At 33.4% G+C, this 18,674-nt stretch overlaps 1 protein-coding gene across 1 annotated transcript; it reads left to right on the forward strand.

Annotated features, from left to right (window-relative positions):
• The first annotated feature begins 5,747 nt into the window (after window positions 1-5,747).
• LOC144558844 (putative ABC transporter C family member 15) lies at window positions 5,748-14,534 on the forward strand. Its single transcript, XM_078307745.1, has 11 exons — window positions 5,748-8,087; window positions 8,258-8,344; window positions 8,746-9,126; window positions 9,790-10,047; window positions 10,431-10,595; window positions 10,710-11,004; window positions 11,561-11,775; window positions 12,154-12,459; window positions 12,535-12,598; window positions 13,170-13,409; window positions 14,149-14,534. The coding sequence occupies exons 1-11, from the start codon at window positions 5,838-5,840 to the stop codon at window positions 14,250-14,252; spliced, it is 4,365 nt and encodes a 1,454-aa protein (XP_078163871.1). The 5' UTR covers window positions 5,748-5,837; the 3' UTR covers window positions 14,253-14,534.
• The last annotated feature ends 4,140 nt before the right edge of the window (window positions 14,535-18,674 follow it).

Raw genomic sequence — 18,674 nt, forward strand, 5'->3', positions numbered from 1 at the left:
ACAGGATTGATGCAAGTGAAATGATATTTTTTCTTTATGTTTGAAAATTGTTATTAGATTATTTTACATAAGTTACAGTTTTGAATTAGAAATTTTACAGAATTGGCGCAAGTCAGTTTTACATGATATATATTGTTATTTTTTAAATGTTATATATATCATTTTATATTATAAATGGGTTTGGTTTAAGGTATAGGTGACAAATTTTACAGTATATAAGTAATGTTTTGATATGCACTTTGTATTTTTTTTTATAATATGTGTATGTTACATTTTATATTAAGTAATTTACAGTATATAAGATATACAAATGCAGTGTTATGAATACATTTTGATGTACATCATTATATTTTTTTTTTGTGTCTAACATTCTTTAGTATTGATTTTTACAGTTTTGCCCCAATGACTTTTGATTTGAATGAAGATTTGACAAGTGAAAATTCAAGTGTGAATAGTATTGCAGAAATTAGAATTGTAGAAATCGATTTAAATTCTGAACCCGATATTGCGGGAGATGTAGGATTTGAAGAATTAGCAGAGTCAAACATTGTGGTGAACATATTTTGTGTGTGGTGAACAGATTTTTTGTGTGGTGAACAGATTTTTGTTGAACAGATGATGGATATATGTATAAATTTTGAAATTTTATAGTATACATGATTCTTTGCAGGTTGTAGTTTAAGCTGAAATGTATCATTTTTTACATTTTATCTTACAGTATACATGGTATTATTTTATGATTTAGATTTAAAAATTTTACAGTATACAAGATTCAATTGAAAATTTACAGTATTATTTGAAAATTTTACAGTATACAAGATTCAATTGAAAATTTTACTGTATACAAGAATCAATTTTATAGTATACAAGATTCAATCGAAAATTTTACTGTATACAAGATTCAATTTTACAGTATACAAGATTCAATCCAGTGCAGACGCTAATAACTAACTCTAACCGCTAATAACCGCTAATAACTAACTCTAACTGCCAATAATTTTCTATAGCTGTAATTTTCGAAAGTACAGTTTGAAAGTACATTTCTTTTCTCGTTCCAATCTTTTTCTAACTATCATGGGACCACTTCAAATAGTTGCTGAATGTTTTGTGATTAACTGATATATTTTATGTGATATATTGTATAATTATACAACATGTAGAATTAATTTTACAGTATTCGCGCAAGTCAAAGCTGTGGACAAATGATGGACAAAATGCTGTGGATAATTAGACACTTCCAACTTGATATATTATGTATAAATAAATGAGGACTTTCTATGTTAGTACATTGTTATCTAATTGCAATGCAAAAAACGATTCTGACGAAGTAAGCCTTTTAATCAGATTAATCGTAGCCAAATACTCAATCATATCATTTTGAGGGCATAGATATATGGAACACTTGCAAATTGGGATAAATTCAATTTAATTGGTACGCAAAAAGTGCAAACAAAACCCATGCATTAGTTTAAGCAAAATTGTCATGATTACCCATCAAAATATTGAAATATCACAATGCTCCTCAAATTACCCATCAAATTACCGATTTTTTTATTTAATCAAAATTAACTCTCAGAAAAGTATAATGGGGAAATAAAAAGGCCAGAGATTTTTTTTTTTTTTTTTGAGAGATGGGTGCATAACTCCAAACCTAAATTAAAATTGAATTTTGCGATCCGAGCCTTTTAGCGGTATTATTTTCTAATAAATTTGCAGATATTTTATCCAAATAGTTAGAAAAACTCAACCGTCAGTTTGGAAATTGTTTTAGAAACCATAAATATATATATATTTTTTATCAAACCAACTTCATTGCTTTGATTTTACAAAAATCATAAGAACCAAGATGTCATTTCGATTTGAAGTATTTTTTTTTCCTCGTACTAAATTGTCATTTCGGTCCGAGGTGTTTTCACAAATTTTATCCAATAACTACATCATTTTTTGATTGAAATAAGTGAAAATGGCTCGGATCGAAATGACATCTCGGTCTCAGGAAAAAAAATATTTCGGACCGAAATGATATCTCAATTCTTATAATTTTTGTAAAAACCAAAACAATCAAGTTAGTTTGATAATTTTATTTATTTATTTATGGTTTCTAAAAAAATGTCCTCAATTTGTGTCGAGGTTGGATGCCCCGACATCTCAGTTGAGGTTTGCAATTTCAACCTTCTAATTTATCAAAATATTCTGTTTAGATATTCTAGAGATTTATTTTAACTAAATAAAAAAAAAATCGGGCTAAATTATCAGTTGCCTTATTATGAACTAGAATTACATGGTAAAAATAGCCGGGTTTTTTTTTCTTCTAATTTTTCTATATTGCTTTTAGAAAAAATAGCCGTTTTTCCTCTTGCCTCTTCTTAGAAAACAATAATCTTTTTCTCTATTTTCTATATCATTATCGTAGTAAAGAATTATTTAAAAATTCAAGAAAGATACAATTATTTTTCTTATAAAAAAATAGAGGTCTAAGTCTCCTACTTCAATTCTAATGTGCACTGAGAATCTTTTAATTGAATTTCGAATCTGCAACCTATCACACAAAAGACATTGATTTTTTGTCATTAGACTAAAGACTGATTCTTAAATATAATATTAAGTTGAATGCTTGTTTATAAGTTTCTTCTTTATGGTTTCGCGTTTTTTGAATACATGAAAGTTTGAAATTTCATATATCTCTCAAAAACTTTGAAATTACGTATTTCTCCTGCTAAAATTTATAATATCATATAAAAATCTCACAATTGAATCAATTTATTACTTTTTTAATTAAAACTTATTTAAATTTATAAAGTACTTATTTTATTCTTTATTAAAAAAATAAAAAAATATGTAACATGTATGTAAGATCTAATTGGTCAATTTGTAAGGTGAAAAAATGTATTCCTTACTTCTGACGCATACAAAGCAACATTTAGGTTTATGGTTGTGTGTACATCACAAATTAAGAAATAAATCATTTGTTCACACAAACAAACTAATTAAAAGATTGTGCTACATATTATTATTATTTTTTTAATAAAAGATTAAATTGGTAGTTCACAGATTTAAAATGAGTTCTAAAAAAATACAATAGATTGAGCAACTCTGTGAATTAAATTTTTTAAATATATATAATATTATATATTTTAGAAGAAGAAATATGTAATTTAGTAGTTTTGAAGGAACATACCTAAAATTTTCTACCCAAAAATAATCAAACAAAATTATGAAATACAGAGCAATCTTGAGAATATAAAATGCTTTATGCCTCGTCAGTTGTGACCCTACAAAACCAAACCAATCACAGCACTACATCCTTTAATATTTCCTCTGTTTTATACACACACACACGCGCTCTGTCAGTAACTCTCTCTCTCTTTCTCTTATACCTCTTTTACCTGAGTTTAATGTACCGAATGGATAGAGAGAACCGTCTAAGCAGGTTCCTAGAGGAGGGGCTTGAAAGCTTCTCAGAGGATACGCTACTCACGGCTCGTCGCCAGTGGTTCAATCTATCAGGTAAGAAAAATTTGTTTTTCGCTTGTAAATCTGTTTTTTTTTATTGCTTGATTTAATATTAAATTAAGTCGGAACTTTTATAAATTTGCCATATAAACATATCACTTATCAAGTTGATTGGTTTCAACAATTTAAACTTATTATTTAAAATCCTTTTGATTGATTTAAAGTTAAGCTCATCAAGTTAATCAAATAACTTGATGAACTTGAGAGACACTAGCTAATTCTACTATAATATATCTACTTTCCATGTTTATATCATGATTAAAACGGAGAAATATCTCCAAATAAGCCGTATCAAATTTTCTTCCAATAAGAAATAATATGTCGTACATAATTTTTCTTTGTTTTTTTTTATAGAAGTTGGAAAACCACCGATTTGTACGAAATAAAAAGTAAGGACAAGCTACGTATCAAATATCTGGTACAGAATTAGGGGTGTTCAAACGGTTCGGTTTGTTCGGTTTTCAATTGAACCGAAAAATGTCGGTGTAAATGGTTCGGTTTTTCTGTTTAAATGGATCGGTTCGATTGAATTTTTGAATTATTCGGTTTAAATGGTTCGGTTCAGTTTAGACTTTTCAAAACCGACTAAACCGAACCGATCAAATTATATTGGTTCAAGTATGATTTATATTTTATTTGGTTCAAGTATTGCTTCTTTTCTTTCATTTTAGTTTAAATATTTCAAAACATTTGTATATTTTGTATGAAATTGAACAAGTTATGTATGAACATGTTTAATTTTCATTAATAATGGCACTAATAGGTATACTTCGGTTCGAACTGCACAAACTGAAATTTACTTCGATTTGTTTGATTCAGTTCTTAATCGGTTTATAAATTTAATTAGTTCGGTTCGGTTCTATTTTTGAAAACCGAAAAAAGTTTCGTTTGGTTATTTTAGTTCGGTTTCAACCGAACCGACCGTTTGAATACCCCTAAAGTACAAACTATCAGTTTTTACAAATAGAACCTTGCGAAAGTAAAAATTACAGTTCTTACAAAAAACTGATATCTAACCCATCAAAATACAAGAAATATAGAGAGCATCAACAAAATTTCCTAGAACCCAAAATATCACATAACAAAAAAGGATTGTTTATCTATCTTTAGTGATGATGACGTGTCCACACTCAAGTTGTTGCTTCACTGCCTCATGCTCCTCTATATCTGTCATCTAAACTCGATACTAATTAAATCCAAAAAATCATTATTTCATTAGGCAAGACAAGAGTCAGTTTAAAAAAGGTTTTATCATCTTTACATGTACACCAAAAAGATGCTAAGCTTGTTATTTTTGCTGCTATATTTTGGATAGGTTTGATTGCAGAATCTTTAAAGCATAAGTTATACCTTTCTAACCATATCATCCATAACACAAACCCCACTTATTAGTTCTAATAACAATTTGTCTTTCAAAGGAATACTTCCATTTAGGAACGACAAATCCTTAATAGATGAACAATTGAAATAAAACCCATTAAAAGCAGCAATCCAATCTAGGGGTGAAAACGGTGTGGATAAAATCCGATATGTATTCGAAAAATTAAATGTTGATATCCGATATTTGTGTGGATATGGATACATATATAATTTTACGTTTCATTATCTGTATCCGAATAATAGATATATACCATATAGTTTAATATATATTATGAAAAAAATATGTTATTCAACATTATAATTAAATGAATATTATGAGCTACAGTATTTTTAATAATATTTTATATATTTTTAATAAATATTTGACCTGATTCGTATCCGTTTAATATTTGATCTATATTCATATTAAAAAAATTAAAAAGAAATATAGATATGGTTTTACCCCTATCCGCTCTGTTTTCACCCCTTATCCAATCCCACATTTGAATTACATGAGAACATGTCACAAGTACATGATTAACAGTTTCTATATTACAACAAAAGGACAATTGTATACTATATTTTTTTTTCTATATAATAACAATTTTGTTGCAATAATAAAAGGTGAATAAAAGAACTGCGGGCTTAGTGCAGTGGCATGAACTCTCGTCTCTTTCAAGAGGACACATGTTCAATTTGTTCAATTCTCAAAAATGACATCTAAAGAAGATATATATACAATTTACTACACAGAGGAAACATAAATATTTCCCACAAATTGTATTGTATAAGAATAATTACCCCATATAGACAAAAGCAAGGCATCAGTCTAATATGTTTTATCATTGAACTGCACTGCAGGCCTCCAATTTTCCCAAATTTGGGAAGGATGGTCGACAATTTCTTCACCTTGTTTCTGGAATAGTCTTTTTGCTTTCATCCACCTCATTTTTATCACAACTATTATGGTTGATTTTCTACTTAAGAAGATCAGAAAAAAATCAGAGAGACCCCAAACCGTAGAATGCAGAAATTCCAACTCAAACAATAATTTTTCAGAATTAAGTTCCAGTTTGGCTTACCAAGCAATCAAAGCTTGCTGCTTGATAGTGTTAGCATCCCACATCCTGAAAATCACACTGCTAATACTACAATTCGACCAAACCGGCTGCTGGTACCAATTTTCGGTTATATCTGAAGCTCTACAATCAATATCATGGGTATATTTATCTATCATTACATTCAAATTTCAGCACTTGAAATGTACCCAAATCACACCAATTATTAGAGCATGGTGGACATGCAACTTTTTTCAGGCTATTATCTCTCTGTCTTTTGATATACACCAGATACTCGTCGAGAAATATTCTATTGGAGTGCGAGAATGTGCCAACATAATAATGGCACTTTCTTCCACCTATCTATTTGCCATTTCAATCAAAGGGGAAACTGGGATCACTTTGGTACAAAATGAGATGATGCAACCTCTTCTAACTAGTTCAGTTGAAGAGAACAGGGAAAATAAAAAAAAATCTCTTTATGGAAATGCTAGTCTCATTCAATTGGTAACTTTCTCTTGGATGAGCCCCCTATTTGCAAAAGGATACAAGAAGCCTCTAGAAAGGGATGATGTACCTGAACTATATGAAAAAGATGCCTCTGAGTTTGTATCAAGCTCCTTTGCTAACATTCTGAATAGTGTGAAAGAGAGGCAGGGGTTAAGTACCTCTGCAGTCTACAAAGCCATCTTTCTATTTGTTGGAAGAAAGGTGATGATAAATGCATTTTTTGCGGTTGCAAGTGCAAGTGCCTCTTATGTGGGGCCATCTTTAATCGACCAGCTTGTTAGTTTTTTAGGTGGAGAGAGAAAGAATGGATTGAGAAGAGGGTATGTACTAGCTATTGCATTCCTCAGTGCAAAAGTCCTAGAAACGATATTTCAAAGGCAGTGGATTTTTGGTGCACGACAATTAGGAATGCGGGTTAGAGGCGCTTTAATATCCCATATTTACCAAAAGGGGCTTCGTTTGTCTAGCCGGTCTAAGCAAGCTCACACTAGTGGGGAGATCATAAACTATATGAGTGTCGATGTACAGAAAGTAACGGATGTTGTATGGTATGCAAATATTGTTTGGATGTTACCAGTACAAGTGCCACTTGCTATCTTTGTTCTGCACCAAAATCTTGGCATGGGGGCATTTGCTGGTCTTGCAGCCACACTTGCTATTATGGCTTTAAATATACCCTTAACTCGCATCCTTAAGAGTTTGCATATGAAAATTATGGCATCTAAGGATGCTAGAATGAAAGCTACAAGCGAGGTTCTAAAAAGCATGAGGATTTTGAAACTGCAAACTTGGGACACTCAGTACCTTAATAAATTGGAAGAATTGAGAGGAGTTGAATGTGGTTGGCTCTGGAAGTCAGTACGAATAGGAGCTATTATTAGCTTTATATTTTGGGGTTCACCAACATTTATTTCAGCCATTACATTTGGGTCATGTATATTGATGGGGGTTCCTCTTACTGCCGGTAGGGTTTTGGCTGCATTGGCCACCTTCCGAATGCTACAAGAACCAATTTATAGTCTGCCTGATTTGCTTTCAGTGCTTGCTCAAGGGAAGGTTTCAGGTGATCGGATTGCCTCATATCTCCAAGAAAAAGAACTAGACTCAAATGGGGTTGAGATAATGGCAAAAGACAAGTCAGAATATGAGATTGAGATTAAGGATGGTGAATTTAGTTGGGATGAGGAGTCAAAAGTACCAACACTGATGGAAATACAATTGAAGGTTTGTAAAGGCATGAAAGTGGCTATTTGTGGGGCTGTTGGCTCAGGCAAGTCTAGTCTATTGTCATGCATACTTGGTGAAATTCCAAAATTGAGCGGGGTTGTAATGGTAAGAGGAACCAAAGCTTACGTACCACAGACACCATGGATTTTGTCAGGCAATGTAAGGGAAAATATCCTCTTTGGAAAACCGTATGAGAGGGAGAAGTATGAAATTACCATAGAAGCATGCGCCTTAAGGAAGGATTTAGATTTATTCGCCAATGGTGACTTGACAGAAATTGGAGAGAGAGGTATTAACATAAGTGGAGGCCAAAAGCAGAGGATTCAAATTGCTCGAGCAGTTTATCAGGATTCTGACATCTATATACTTGATGACCCTTTTAGTGCTGTGGATGCTCTCACGGGAAGCCAACTATTTAAAGTAAATATTCCATTCAATCTATGTATCAAGTTTTGCATTTAATAAGGCTTATTTATATATATTTTGTTATACAAAAAACTATATTAAGATAAGATATTTCCAATTTATGTGAATACCATGACATTTAATGTCCTTTATAATATAATATTTGGTTTTACTGTTTAATGCAGGATTGCCTGATGGGCATTCTCAAGGAAAAAACAATACTTTATGTCACTCATCAAGTTGAACTTCTTCCAGCTGCTGACCTGATCCTTGTAAGATTATATAGACTAAGTGCTCTTTCAGCAATGTTTTTTTAGGGTTTTCTTTCAACAATGTAATATGTGAATTTTGCTACCTCAAATGTAAATATTGCATTATATTTGCATATAACCCTGGTCTAAGCATTACATTTGCAGCATAGTAACCTCTACCAGACGGTCTTATTCTAACTCTGTACAACAGATCCACCAAAGGGGTAATAAAAAATCATTTGTGATTTAGTCAAAATATGTAAACAGTGTTAGAAGAAAAGAATACTAACTTAATTAGTTCAAATAGTCGAGTTCCAAAAGCAGCTATGACAACAGTTTGGCCTTTCAGTTTGCTACCTGTTGCATGCCGATTACATTCATTTTTACATTGAGAATAGATTTACCACATATGTGCACAATAGGTAATGCAAGATGGAAAGATTGCACAAGTAGGAAACTTCAAAGATCTACTTCAGCAAAACATAGGGTTTGAGTCCTTGGTTGGTGCGCATAGCCAAGCTCTAGGATCCATCCTAAATGCAGAAAGTTCAAGCAGGCTTTCATCAATGCCTCCAGAATGCAACTCTAAGAGCACCACCGACCGATCTGAAAGCAAAAGCAAGCAAGAGTCACTGCATGACCTTTCTCAGGACAACACCCAGAAAGGGAGGCTTACACAGGAGGAAGAGAGAGAGAAAGGTGCCATAGGTAAACAGGTCTATTGGACGTATATGACAGCTGTTAAAGGCGGTGCCCTGGTCCCGGTCATAATTTTGGTGCAAATTTTGTACCAGTCACTGCAGGTATGGATTGTGTGCCAGTGAGATTATTAAATTTTGAGATGGAATTTGAAGATGAAATATTTCATTGGTTGAATTGAGCATTACATTGCTTACAAGGGTTTATAATATAGAATAATTAGTCATTGTGAAGATTTCCTAATTATTCTACTAGTCGTTGGGCTTCCTTATTACACAAAATTTTAATCCAACAAATTGATCCAAATTGATTGGATATTAATATAATTGATATTGTAATCTTGGAAGTTGATATTGAAAAGATTGCATATAGCATACGCTGCTAAGTGTCTCTAGCTATTGTGTCTCCAATTCTTGCATAATCTTCAATAGCGATTCTGCTACCCTTAATACCAGAGAAATGGCAAAAAAGGAAAAACAGTGATATATGGCTACGCATGGCTTTTTAGCCGAAAGTAATGTACTTCTCAATGACCTTTGTACTGCACAAAAATTGGTCTACTGATTCTCAGAACTTAATTGCTCTACTTTGGCATTGGCACATTTACCAGTAGTTAACTCATAATTAACTGAATGAGTTTGGTTCAATATTAGTACTGTAGTTGAGTTTGTAAGTTAACAAGCTCTGTTGGTTGGTACTGGGAGGAATTTCTGCATCTTGTTCTGTAGTGCACGTTTGTTAAATTAAATTTCTGTATATGCGCACAGGTGGCGAGCTACTACTGGATTTCATGGGCGTCTCCAGCCACAACTGCAGCTAAACCAGCGGTGGGCATGGGGATGCTCTTCTTGGTGTACACACTTCTATCCTTTGGGAGTTCACTGGGCATGCTTGCAAGGGCATTGTTCGTTTTTTCGTTAGGGCTTCATACATCAGAGAAATTCTTCAAGAACATGCTTCATAGCATCTTTCGTGCACCCATGCTCTTCTTTGACTCTACTCCAACAGGAAGGATATTAAATCGGGTTAGTTGTTGAGTTACTTTGGTTCATTATTAGACAATAAAGAGTTGCATTATTGATTATTTCTATTTAACAGTATTATTTCCATGTATGACTAATGCAGACTCAACTAATCATAAATCCTTCAGTTAGCCTTAATTTGCCTTAACTCGCCTCAGTTAACTCTCAGTTGTCCTATTAGTCCATAATCATATTGCGATTTACTTATTTTGAAATTAGTCACCAGAAATCAAATTCACAAGAAAAATTTAGGAGAACCTGACAGGGACAAGCACTGATAAATTATCCTTCAATTAGATTTAGGCTTCAATTTATTCCCATTAGGCTCCAATTTACAGTTGAACAAATCAAGTAGATCTTCAATTATTTGTTCTTGTCATCAATAGGCATCAAATGACCAGAGTGTGCTAGATATGGAAATTGCGGGCAAGCTAGGATGGTGTGCTTTTGCGATCATACAAATCACGGCAACAATTGTGGTTATGTCGCAAATTGCATGGCCGGTATTTGCCATATTTGTTCCTGTAACATTTATCTGCCTCTGGTATCAAGTAAGATCTTTCTTTCTCTTTCTTGCACAGACAAACAAACAGAGTGTTACATGATTGCACTGCCAAATTAATTATTCATCCTTCTTAAGTTAAATAATGACTACACTATTGCAGAAGTACTACATCCCAACAGCACGAGAGCTGGCCCGCCTATCAGAAATTCAGCGAGCCCCAATTCTTCATCATTTTGCCGAGTCACTCACAGGAGCTGCTACAATTAGGGCATTTAACCAGGAGGATCGGTTTAGAAAGTCAAATTTAAGCCGCATTAATAGCCACTCGGAACCCTGGTTTCATAATATATCGGCCATGGAATGGCTTTCTTTCAGGCTCAATGTGTTATCTAATTTCATATTTGCTTTCTCCCTCCTCCTCCTTGTCAGCCTCCCAGAAGGTTTCATAAATCCAAGTGAGTTCTCAGTCATTTCTACTTAATTCATAAACTATGTCATTAGCATAGTGATTTACTAGTGGCTTTTGGTCTTTAATTGCTCTTTATGTAATCATACCAGTCTGACTGCACTTTTCAACCTGTGCATATACTAGGCTAACAAGGGGTTGAGACTGAGTAAATTTCAAAATATCTTTCTTCATTAATTCCTACAACTAACATGCTCTTGAAGATGATCATATGCAATAACTTTATAATCAGAATTACTACTTTCAGTTTTTGTCATTTTCGTTTTCTATATTCCTGCTCTCTTTTGCTCAAAAGAATATACCATCCAAATTTCTTATTTTCTACTAGACAGTGAAAGGTGGGACTAATTTTTGTGTGACAATACCTATCAACTATATTGGTCATCATAATCTTTATGAGAGAACTTCCTCTCAAAGTTTCCTTCAGGATCATTCCTTGTTTTATAAATTTTCCAAATTAATATTTACATGAATGTGTAAATGTTCAAAATTAATATCATCTCAACTTTCTACTATATTGTTATCCGATATATATTATTATACAGGCATTGCAGGGCTTGCAGCAACTTATGCACTAAGTCTCAATTCACAACTATCAACAGTAATATGGAACATATGCAATGCTGAAAATAAAATGATATCAGTTGAGAGAATACTACAGTACTCGCATATACCAAGTGAAGCTCCTTTGCTAATTGAAGACTGCAGGCCACCAAACAAATGGCCTGAAAATGGAATAATTCATATAAATAACTTGGAGGTAAACAAAAATTTGTGCCTTGCATTTTTATTTTATTTTTCTTTACATTGTGGATTATATTTTGAGGCAGATTAATTTGCACTGGTTTCCTTTTTGCTTAAACTAAAGATATATCTTACTAGAGCTAAAATGACCCTACATACTTTTTTATTAATTTAATTTCACAATTTTAAATGCCACATATCCTTATAAAGTATTGATCTCCAATTAGGTACCTTGCTTGACACAACGTAATTTGATTTGTAATAATATTTTCATTTACCTTGTTTACATGTAATATATTGTTTGAATGCAAGAGGTTTCTAGTCTTCTGAGGGTGCCTTTTGGGCTAGTTATCATAATTTGTTAAATTAATTACTAAATTATTTACTTTTATAGGTAAGGTATGCAGAGCACCTACCATCGGTGCTAAGAGGTGTGACATGTGTAGTGCCAGGAAGGAAAAAAGTAGGTATAGTTGGCCGCACTGGCTGCGGCAAATCAACCTTTATACAAGCACTTTTCCGGATAGTAGAACCAAGACAAGGTACCATTGAAATTGATAATGTGGATATTTGCAAGATTGGGTTACATGATTTGAGATCTCGACTTAGCATTATTCCACAAGAACCGACATTGTTCGAGGGAACAGTAAGAAGAAATCTTGACCCACTGAACGAATACACAGATGAAGAGATATGGGAGGTAAACTGTGATGAATTTATATATTTAAAGCTATAATTATGAGTACACAAATGTGACTATGTTGCAATATCATAGGTGCTTGACAAGTGTCAGCTTGGGGACTTGATACGTGGATGTGAAAAGAAGCTGGACTCCTCAGGTAAGAACTTTAATTCCAATAAATAGATATATTTCGTTATTACAAATTTTAATAAAGGAGATACCTTTAGCTATACCTGCTGTATTTGCTGGTCTCAAATTTAAATTCTTTTACTATGTTGTTTTATATTTTGTTGATTTCCTTTTGTTCTTCTTTTGTTTAGTTGAGGATTCCTTAGATACATTTTATAGCTCTAATTTAGGTATTGAGATCAGGGTTCAGAAAAGGTCTGCAATATCCCATGATTTGCTTGGGATAAAAGTGTAATTAGGCTTAGTATTACACATATAGGCCAATTTTCAAAATTCCTGCAACTTTTGATGAGATGTATGTTAATTTATTATATGCGTAATCTTCACCCTAACTCGACCTTAATGCACTGACATTCAGAAGCTACTGGTATCACACACCTTCTTTCATTTAAAAAAATTGTCAAATCAGAGTATTACCCGGTTAATAAGTTTAGAAAACAACTATTTTCCCTACAAAAAAAAGCAAGAATATTAAAAGGTTCTTTTACAATATCAAACTACATGCAGGTACACTTACATGTAAATTTTGTTTACTACAGTTGTGGAGAATGGAGAGAACTGGAGTGTGGGCCAGAGGCAGCTGTTCTGCCTGGGAAGAGTTTTGTTGAAGCGCAGCAACATTCTGGTTCTTGACGAAGCAACGGCTTCCGTTGACTCAGCCACCGACAAAATCATACAGGAGACGATTCGCAAGGAGTTTAGCGACTGTACGGTTATCACAGTTGCTCATAGGATTCATACCGTCATAGACAGCGACCTCATTCTCGTTCTAAGTGATGGTAATACGAAAAACAAAAAGAAAATACTAACTTCTCAAGTAAAGCAATTCTATTTCTATGCCTGTGTTTTTTGAAGTTGTGTGAAGATACATGTACATATATGACAAAATTCGCTTAGATATATATATATATAGATAGGCTAATATGCTTTCGGTAGCATATGGTCCGAAATACACACGGTCCAAATTTGAAATTTTAAAATTCAAAAAGTCGATCTGAACCGTTCATCTTGTTCTCCATATTAATATGTGCTTGGAAACCAAATTTTACATTTTTCTGAATTTGTTTACTATTATTAAGCTACTTTGAAAATCACTGATCCAACGGTTTTACTGTTTTGTTAAGCCACTGTTGGATCAGTAATTTTCAAAGTGGCTTAATAAATAGTAAAAAAATTCAGGAAAATATAAAATTTGGTCTCCAAGTACATATTGATATGGAGAACAAGATGAACGGTTCAAATCGACTATTTGGATTTTGAAATTTCAAATTTGGACCGTGTGTATTTCGGTCCATATATGCTACCGAAAGCACATTAGCCTATCTCATATAGAGGTCAATAGATGAAACCATCGAACTATTTAATGTCCACAAAGAATTTTCCATCCGGGTTTCGAACTGCAACCTCCCACATAGAGAGTATTGTCTTTGCCACTAGACCAAAAGCCGGTTTTCACCTGATCCTAGATATTGGTTGAACGTGCTTATGTGGCTAAAATTATGTGCTATGGTTTTTCAGGAAAAGTACTGGAATATGACACACCATCAAAGCTTCTAGAAAGAGAGGATTCTGCATTTTCAAAGCTAATAAAGGAATACTCAATGAGATCAAAAGGGATTTAGTATTTTACCAGCCACCAGGGCAAGCTACTCCCTATTGCACGTAGCTCTTGTTGCATCTGCTCATTTTAGTTTCAAAATAATTTTTAGTTAGCTAGTAGAATTGTCAACTGGTATCCTATAAATTTAGACACTGTAAAAGACCTGTGGTAAATGAGGAAAGATTTAAGGATAATGTTTCATCACCTCCTCAAATTAGTTCATTCAAGTTGTATGAGTAACTATCCACATAGATGCTTTTTTGAGAGCCAAAATAATATAATTTTCCTACAAGTGTTCTCGACTGATCGGAAGAAACCTCCATATTTCAATTATAATATGTAACTGAAAGAAACTTGCTTGAGAGTAACAAATGGTTGTGTTAAACTAGCAAGCTAATTTATTGGTGCTGGTGCTGGTGCTGAATCATTGATGTTATTGCCTTTACAAACATGATTACCACCCTTAATTTTAAAGTTTTGGGAAAAAATAATTAATGTGTACTGGTTTTAGCAAAAGCTAAATTTGAAGGTGTGCTGGTTTCTGATGATAAAAAATTAAAAATCCCCTTTCAGTTTATACATGTTTCTTAATGCAAAATTGTTTGGCGATTCTAACAGAAATTGAAGCTTAGGGCTCTTGATGCAAAATTACTTTTTTAGATAGTGGAGATAACCCTTTTTGAGTTTATACCAACATCACATAAATCATAAATGCAGAGAGGGGCGGGAGGGATACAATTCAAAAAAAGTGGCGATTCAACCAAGACCAAGAAACTTTAACAAAAGTTAAATTTTAGAACTTGCGCGATTCGTTGTTGTGCGAGACTCAGCGAGAGAAATGGATAGAGGAGCGATTCAGCCATGATTTTGGCACATTAGAGGGGGACTGAAAAATTTATTAATACTATTTAAAAAAAAGAAAAGGAAAACACCACTGAAATTTTTATTACTACCATAGAAAATTTTATTAATAATATTTTTATCAATCTGTGGCTTTATTCTTAGAGGGCCTCCAAGTCAATTTACGGCCTTTGAAAAATCTAAATATCAGTATATTATAGTGTATTTTTAGATTTTTGAGAGTTCTCAATGTCAATTGCAGACTTCAAAAGTAAAACTGCAGATTGACTTGGAAACTGATATTTTTCGAATTAAGTTTTTTCTTACAAAGTTTTTTTTTTCTTCAGAAAATGGCTCTATGAGATCTCATGTGTAGAAACTCCGCAACAGAATGGTGTGGCAGAGAGGAAGAACAGACATCTACTGGAAATAACTAGATCGCTATTATTTGAGAATAAGGTACCTGCTAGTTTTTGGGATAATGCTGTTTCTTTTGCTGTTTACCTCATGAATAGAATGCCTACTACAACAAACAATTTCCAAACTCCCTTACAAAGTCTGTCATCACACGTTCGTATACCTTCTATCCTAAATTTACCTCCTAGAGAATTTGGTTGTAGTGTGTATGTACACATCTAGAAACATAGACGCAACAAACTTGAATGATCACGTGTAGAAAAATGTGTATTTCTAGGGTGTGGACAATTTCAGAAAGGGTATAAATGTTATAATCGTTCTACTAGAAAGTTTTATGTGACTATAGATGTGACATTTTTAGAAAATGAGGCATACTTTAGACAAAACCAGGATCTTGCTCAGGGGGAGAGTGAGAATGACCAATATCTTGGTTTTCTGCAACAAATTCAAACTTAGGTTGTGACATTTCTCAGTCCAAAATTACAGAGCCAAATCAGGACCAGACTCGGCCTACATCAGGTCCACAGGAGTTTGATTCTGATGAGGGAGCTGGTACCAATTCGGTCCAGAATGCCCCTGCCCAACTTCGAGTTTATACTCGGCACAATACACAAACTAACCTGGAACGAGAGGAGAATGAAACAAACCAATGGGAAGAACGTGAGGAGAATGAAGAAGAAATAATACAGTCTATTCCTACACCGCCAGTCTCTCCCCATAATGAATCTCAGGTACTTATCTCTGAACAAAGGTACACTCTTTCTGTTGGAACTTTAGTTCTAAAAACTCAAAATTCACTCTTCAATAAATTTGCTTAAAATGAATAAATGAATACTGGTTGAGAGTGCTTACCAAGGGATATATTACAGAATTATACATGTCCAAGATATAAACCCGGCCTATAGAGCAAAAATAAAACAACAAATATATCAGATGGTATGTTAAGATAAAAGTTGCACAAAAATAAAGGTACGCAATAGATGCCAAGTATTTTCATATGCCAATACCATCATTAGCAACCGATCCTAAATGAAGTTAATGCTATCGATACTAAATGAAGTTCAAAGTTTCTAAACTACTTCATTGATGCACAATATTAATATCCAGTAATTTGTTTCCATAATGTTTACCATTTGATATTCTTAAATTTTGAGTTTTGTGGGGGATTGTTGGAACTTTAGTTCTAAAAACTCAAAATTCACTCTTCAATAAATTTGCTTAAAATCTCCATTTGTGATATTTGAAAATTAGAGGGTTAAATTGAATATGTATTTCTTTAATTGTGAGTTATTTTGTCAATAACAACTTATTATTTTATTAATGATATCTTTCCGTTGCATCTATTCATGGCATTTTATAATGCATTTCTTTTATATTTAAAGCACTCATTAATCTCTTTTAAATCTCTTAATTAGCGCACCAGCCAATTACTAATATTTCAATATTATATATGGGCGCATCCCTTCTCTGTTAATAGCATATGAGAAATAAATGAAAAGGAGAAAAAAAAAACCTTTTCTTTGATTTACTCTCACACAAAGTCCTTTGATTAATCCATTTATATTTTATCCCAATTATTTAAATTCTGATCTATGTTGGATATTGCGGAGTTATCATCAGTTGCTTCCATGGCGTGTCTAAGGAGCAACAAGTACCCCAAATTATCTTGGTTGCGGTTTCATCTTGCACGATGAGATGAAATACGCTTAAGGAAAGTGTTTCGTACACGATCCGGATAACTCTATTTCAATTTGATTTATTTTAATTAATTTCTAACTATTCGAATATTCTGAAAATTTATACCAACACTTCCTCCTCGAATAAATCGTGGAATACCTCCAGCTTGATATGCGCCAGAAGATGGTATTAATCGCAATGTGAATTACCCAATTCCAATTACACTTGCACTACATTGCTACCATATCCTTTAATTGCCTTTGTAAACCAATTCTCTTCCATTACTGTACCTGAAAAAGTTGAAGATGCTATACATGGAGATTCCACCAGGGTACCTCGTGCCTGAAACAAGAAACAAAGTGTGCAAACTAAAGAAGACTCTTTATAGGCTCAAGCAGTCACCCAAAGCATGGTTTGGGAGATTTTGTAATGCTATGAGAAGCTACGGATATATACAAGGAGACTCAGATCATACCCTCTTCTTTAAAAGAGCTGAAGGTAAAATAACTATCCTTATTATTTATGTGGATGACATGATCATCACGGGAGATAATTTAGAGGAAATCAAGAGACTTGAACAAAAGTTGTCTGGAGACTTTGAAATGAAAAATTTGGGGGGCTTAAAATATTTCCTTGAGATAGAAGTGTCTCGGAACAAAAATGGTATATTCTTGTCCCAAAGAAAATATGTACTGGATCTCTTGACTGAAGTTGGTATGCTTGAATGTAAACCTGCTGATACACCAAGCGTGAAAAATATCGAACTGGATGTAAACAGATCAAATAAGTTTGTTAACAAAGAAAGGTACCAACGGCTGGTAGGAAAGTTAATATATTTGTCACACACTCGTCGTGATATAGCTTATGCAGTTAGCATAGTTAGCCAATTCATGCATAACCCAGCAGAAGAACACATGGAGGTAGTTATGAGAATTATTAGATACCTCAAGGGGACTCCTAGACGAGGTATCAAATTCATAAAACATGGACACACTGAAATTATAGGGTGCACTGATGCAGATTGGGCAGATAATATCATAGATCGAAAATCAACCACTGGGTATTTTACATTTGTTGGGGGAAATCTCATAACCTGGAGGAGTAAAAAACAAAATGTTGTGGCTCTTTCAAGTGCAGAAGTCAAATTCAGAGGAATGGTGAAAGACGTGTGTGAGTTACTCTGGTTAAAGAAATTAGTTATTGAGCTGGGTTTTAAACCAGAAAAGGAGATGCAATTATTTTGTGACAATAAAGCTGCGATTGATATCTCACACAACTCGGTGCAACACGATATAACTAAACACATTGAGGTAGATCAACATTTTATTAAAGAAAAATTAGATTCAAGAATTATTTCCTTGCCATTTGTAAGATCCCAGGAACAAATGGCAGACATTCTCACCAAGGCCGTAGGAAGCAAGGAATTTGATGATGCTCTAATAAAGATTGGGATTGAAGATATTTACGTGTCCAAGTGAGAGGGAGTGTTAAAATTAGCACTCTGACACGT

Source organism: Carex rostrata, chromosome 8, assembly GCF_964058835.1.
Source record: "Carex rostrata chromosome 8, lpCarRost1.2, whole genome shotgun sequence".
NCBI lineage: Eukaryota > Viridiplantae > Streptophyta > Magnoliopsida > Poales > Cyperaceae > Carex > Carex rostrata.

Excerpts from the sequence above, each read along its gene's own strand:
- LOC144558844 (XM_078307745.1), top strand. The coding sequence starts at position 5,838 with ATGGTTGATTTTCTACTTAAGAAGATCAGAAAAAAATCAGAGAGACCC. Across the intron at positions 10,048-10,430 it reads CAGGAAGGATATTAAATCGG|GCATCAAATGACCAGAGTGT; the intron begins GTTAGTTGTTGA and ends TGTCATCAATAG. Across the intron at positions 10,596-10,709 it reads TTATCTGCCTCTGGTATCAA|AAGTACTACATCCCAACAGC; the intron begins GTAAGATCTTTC and ends ACACTATTGCAG.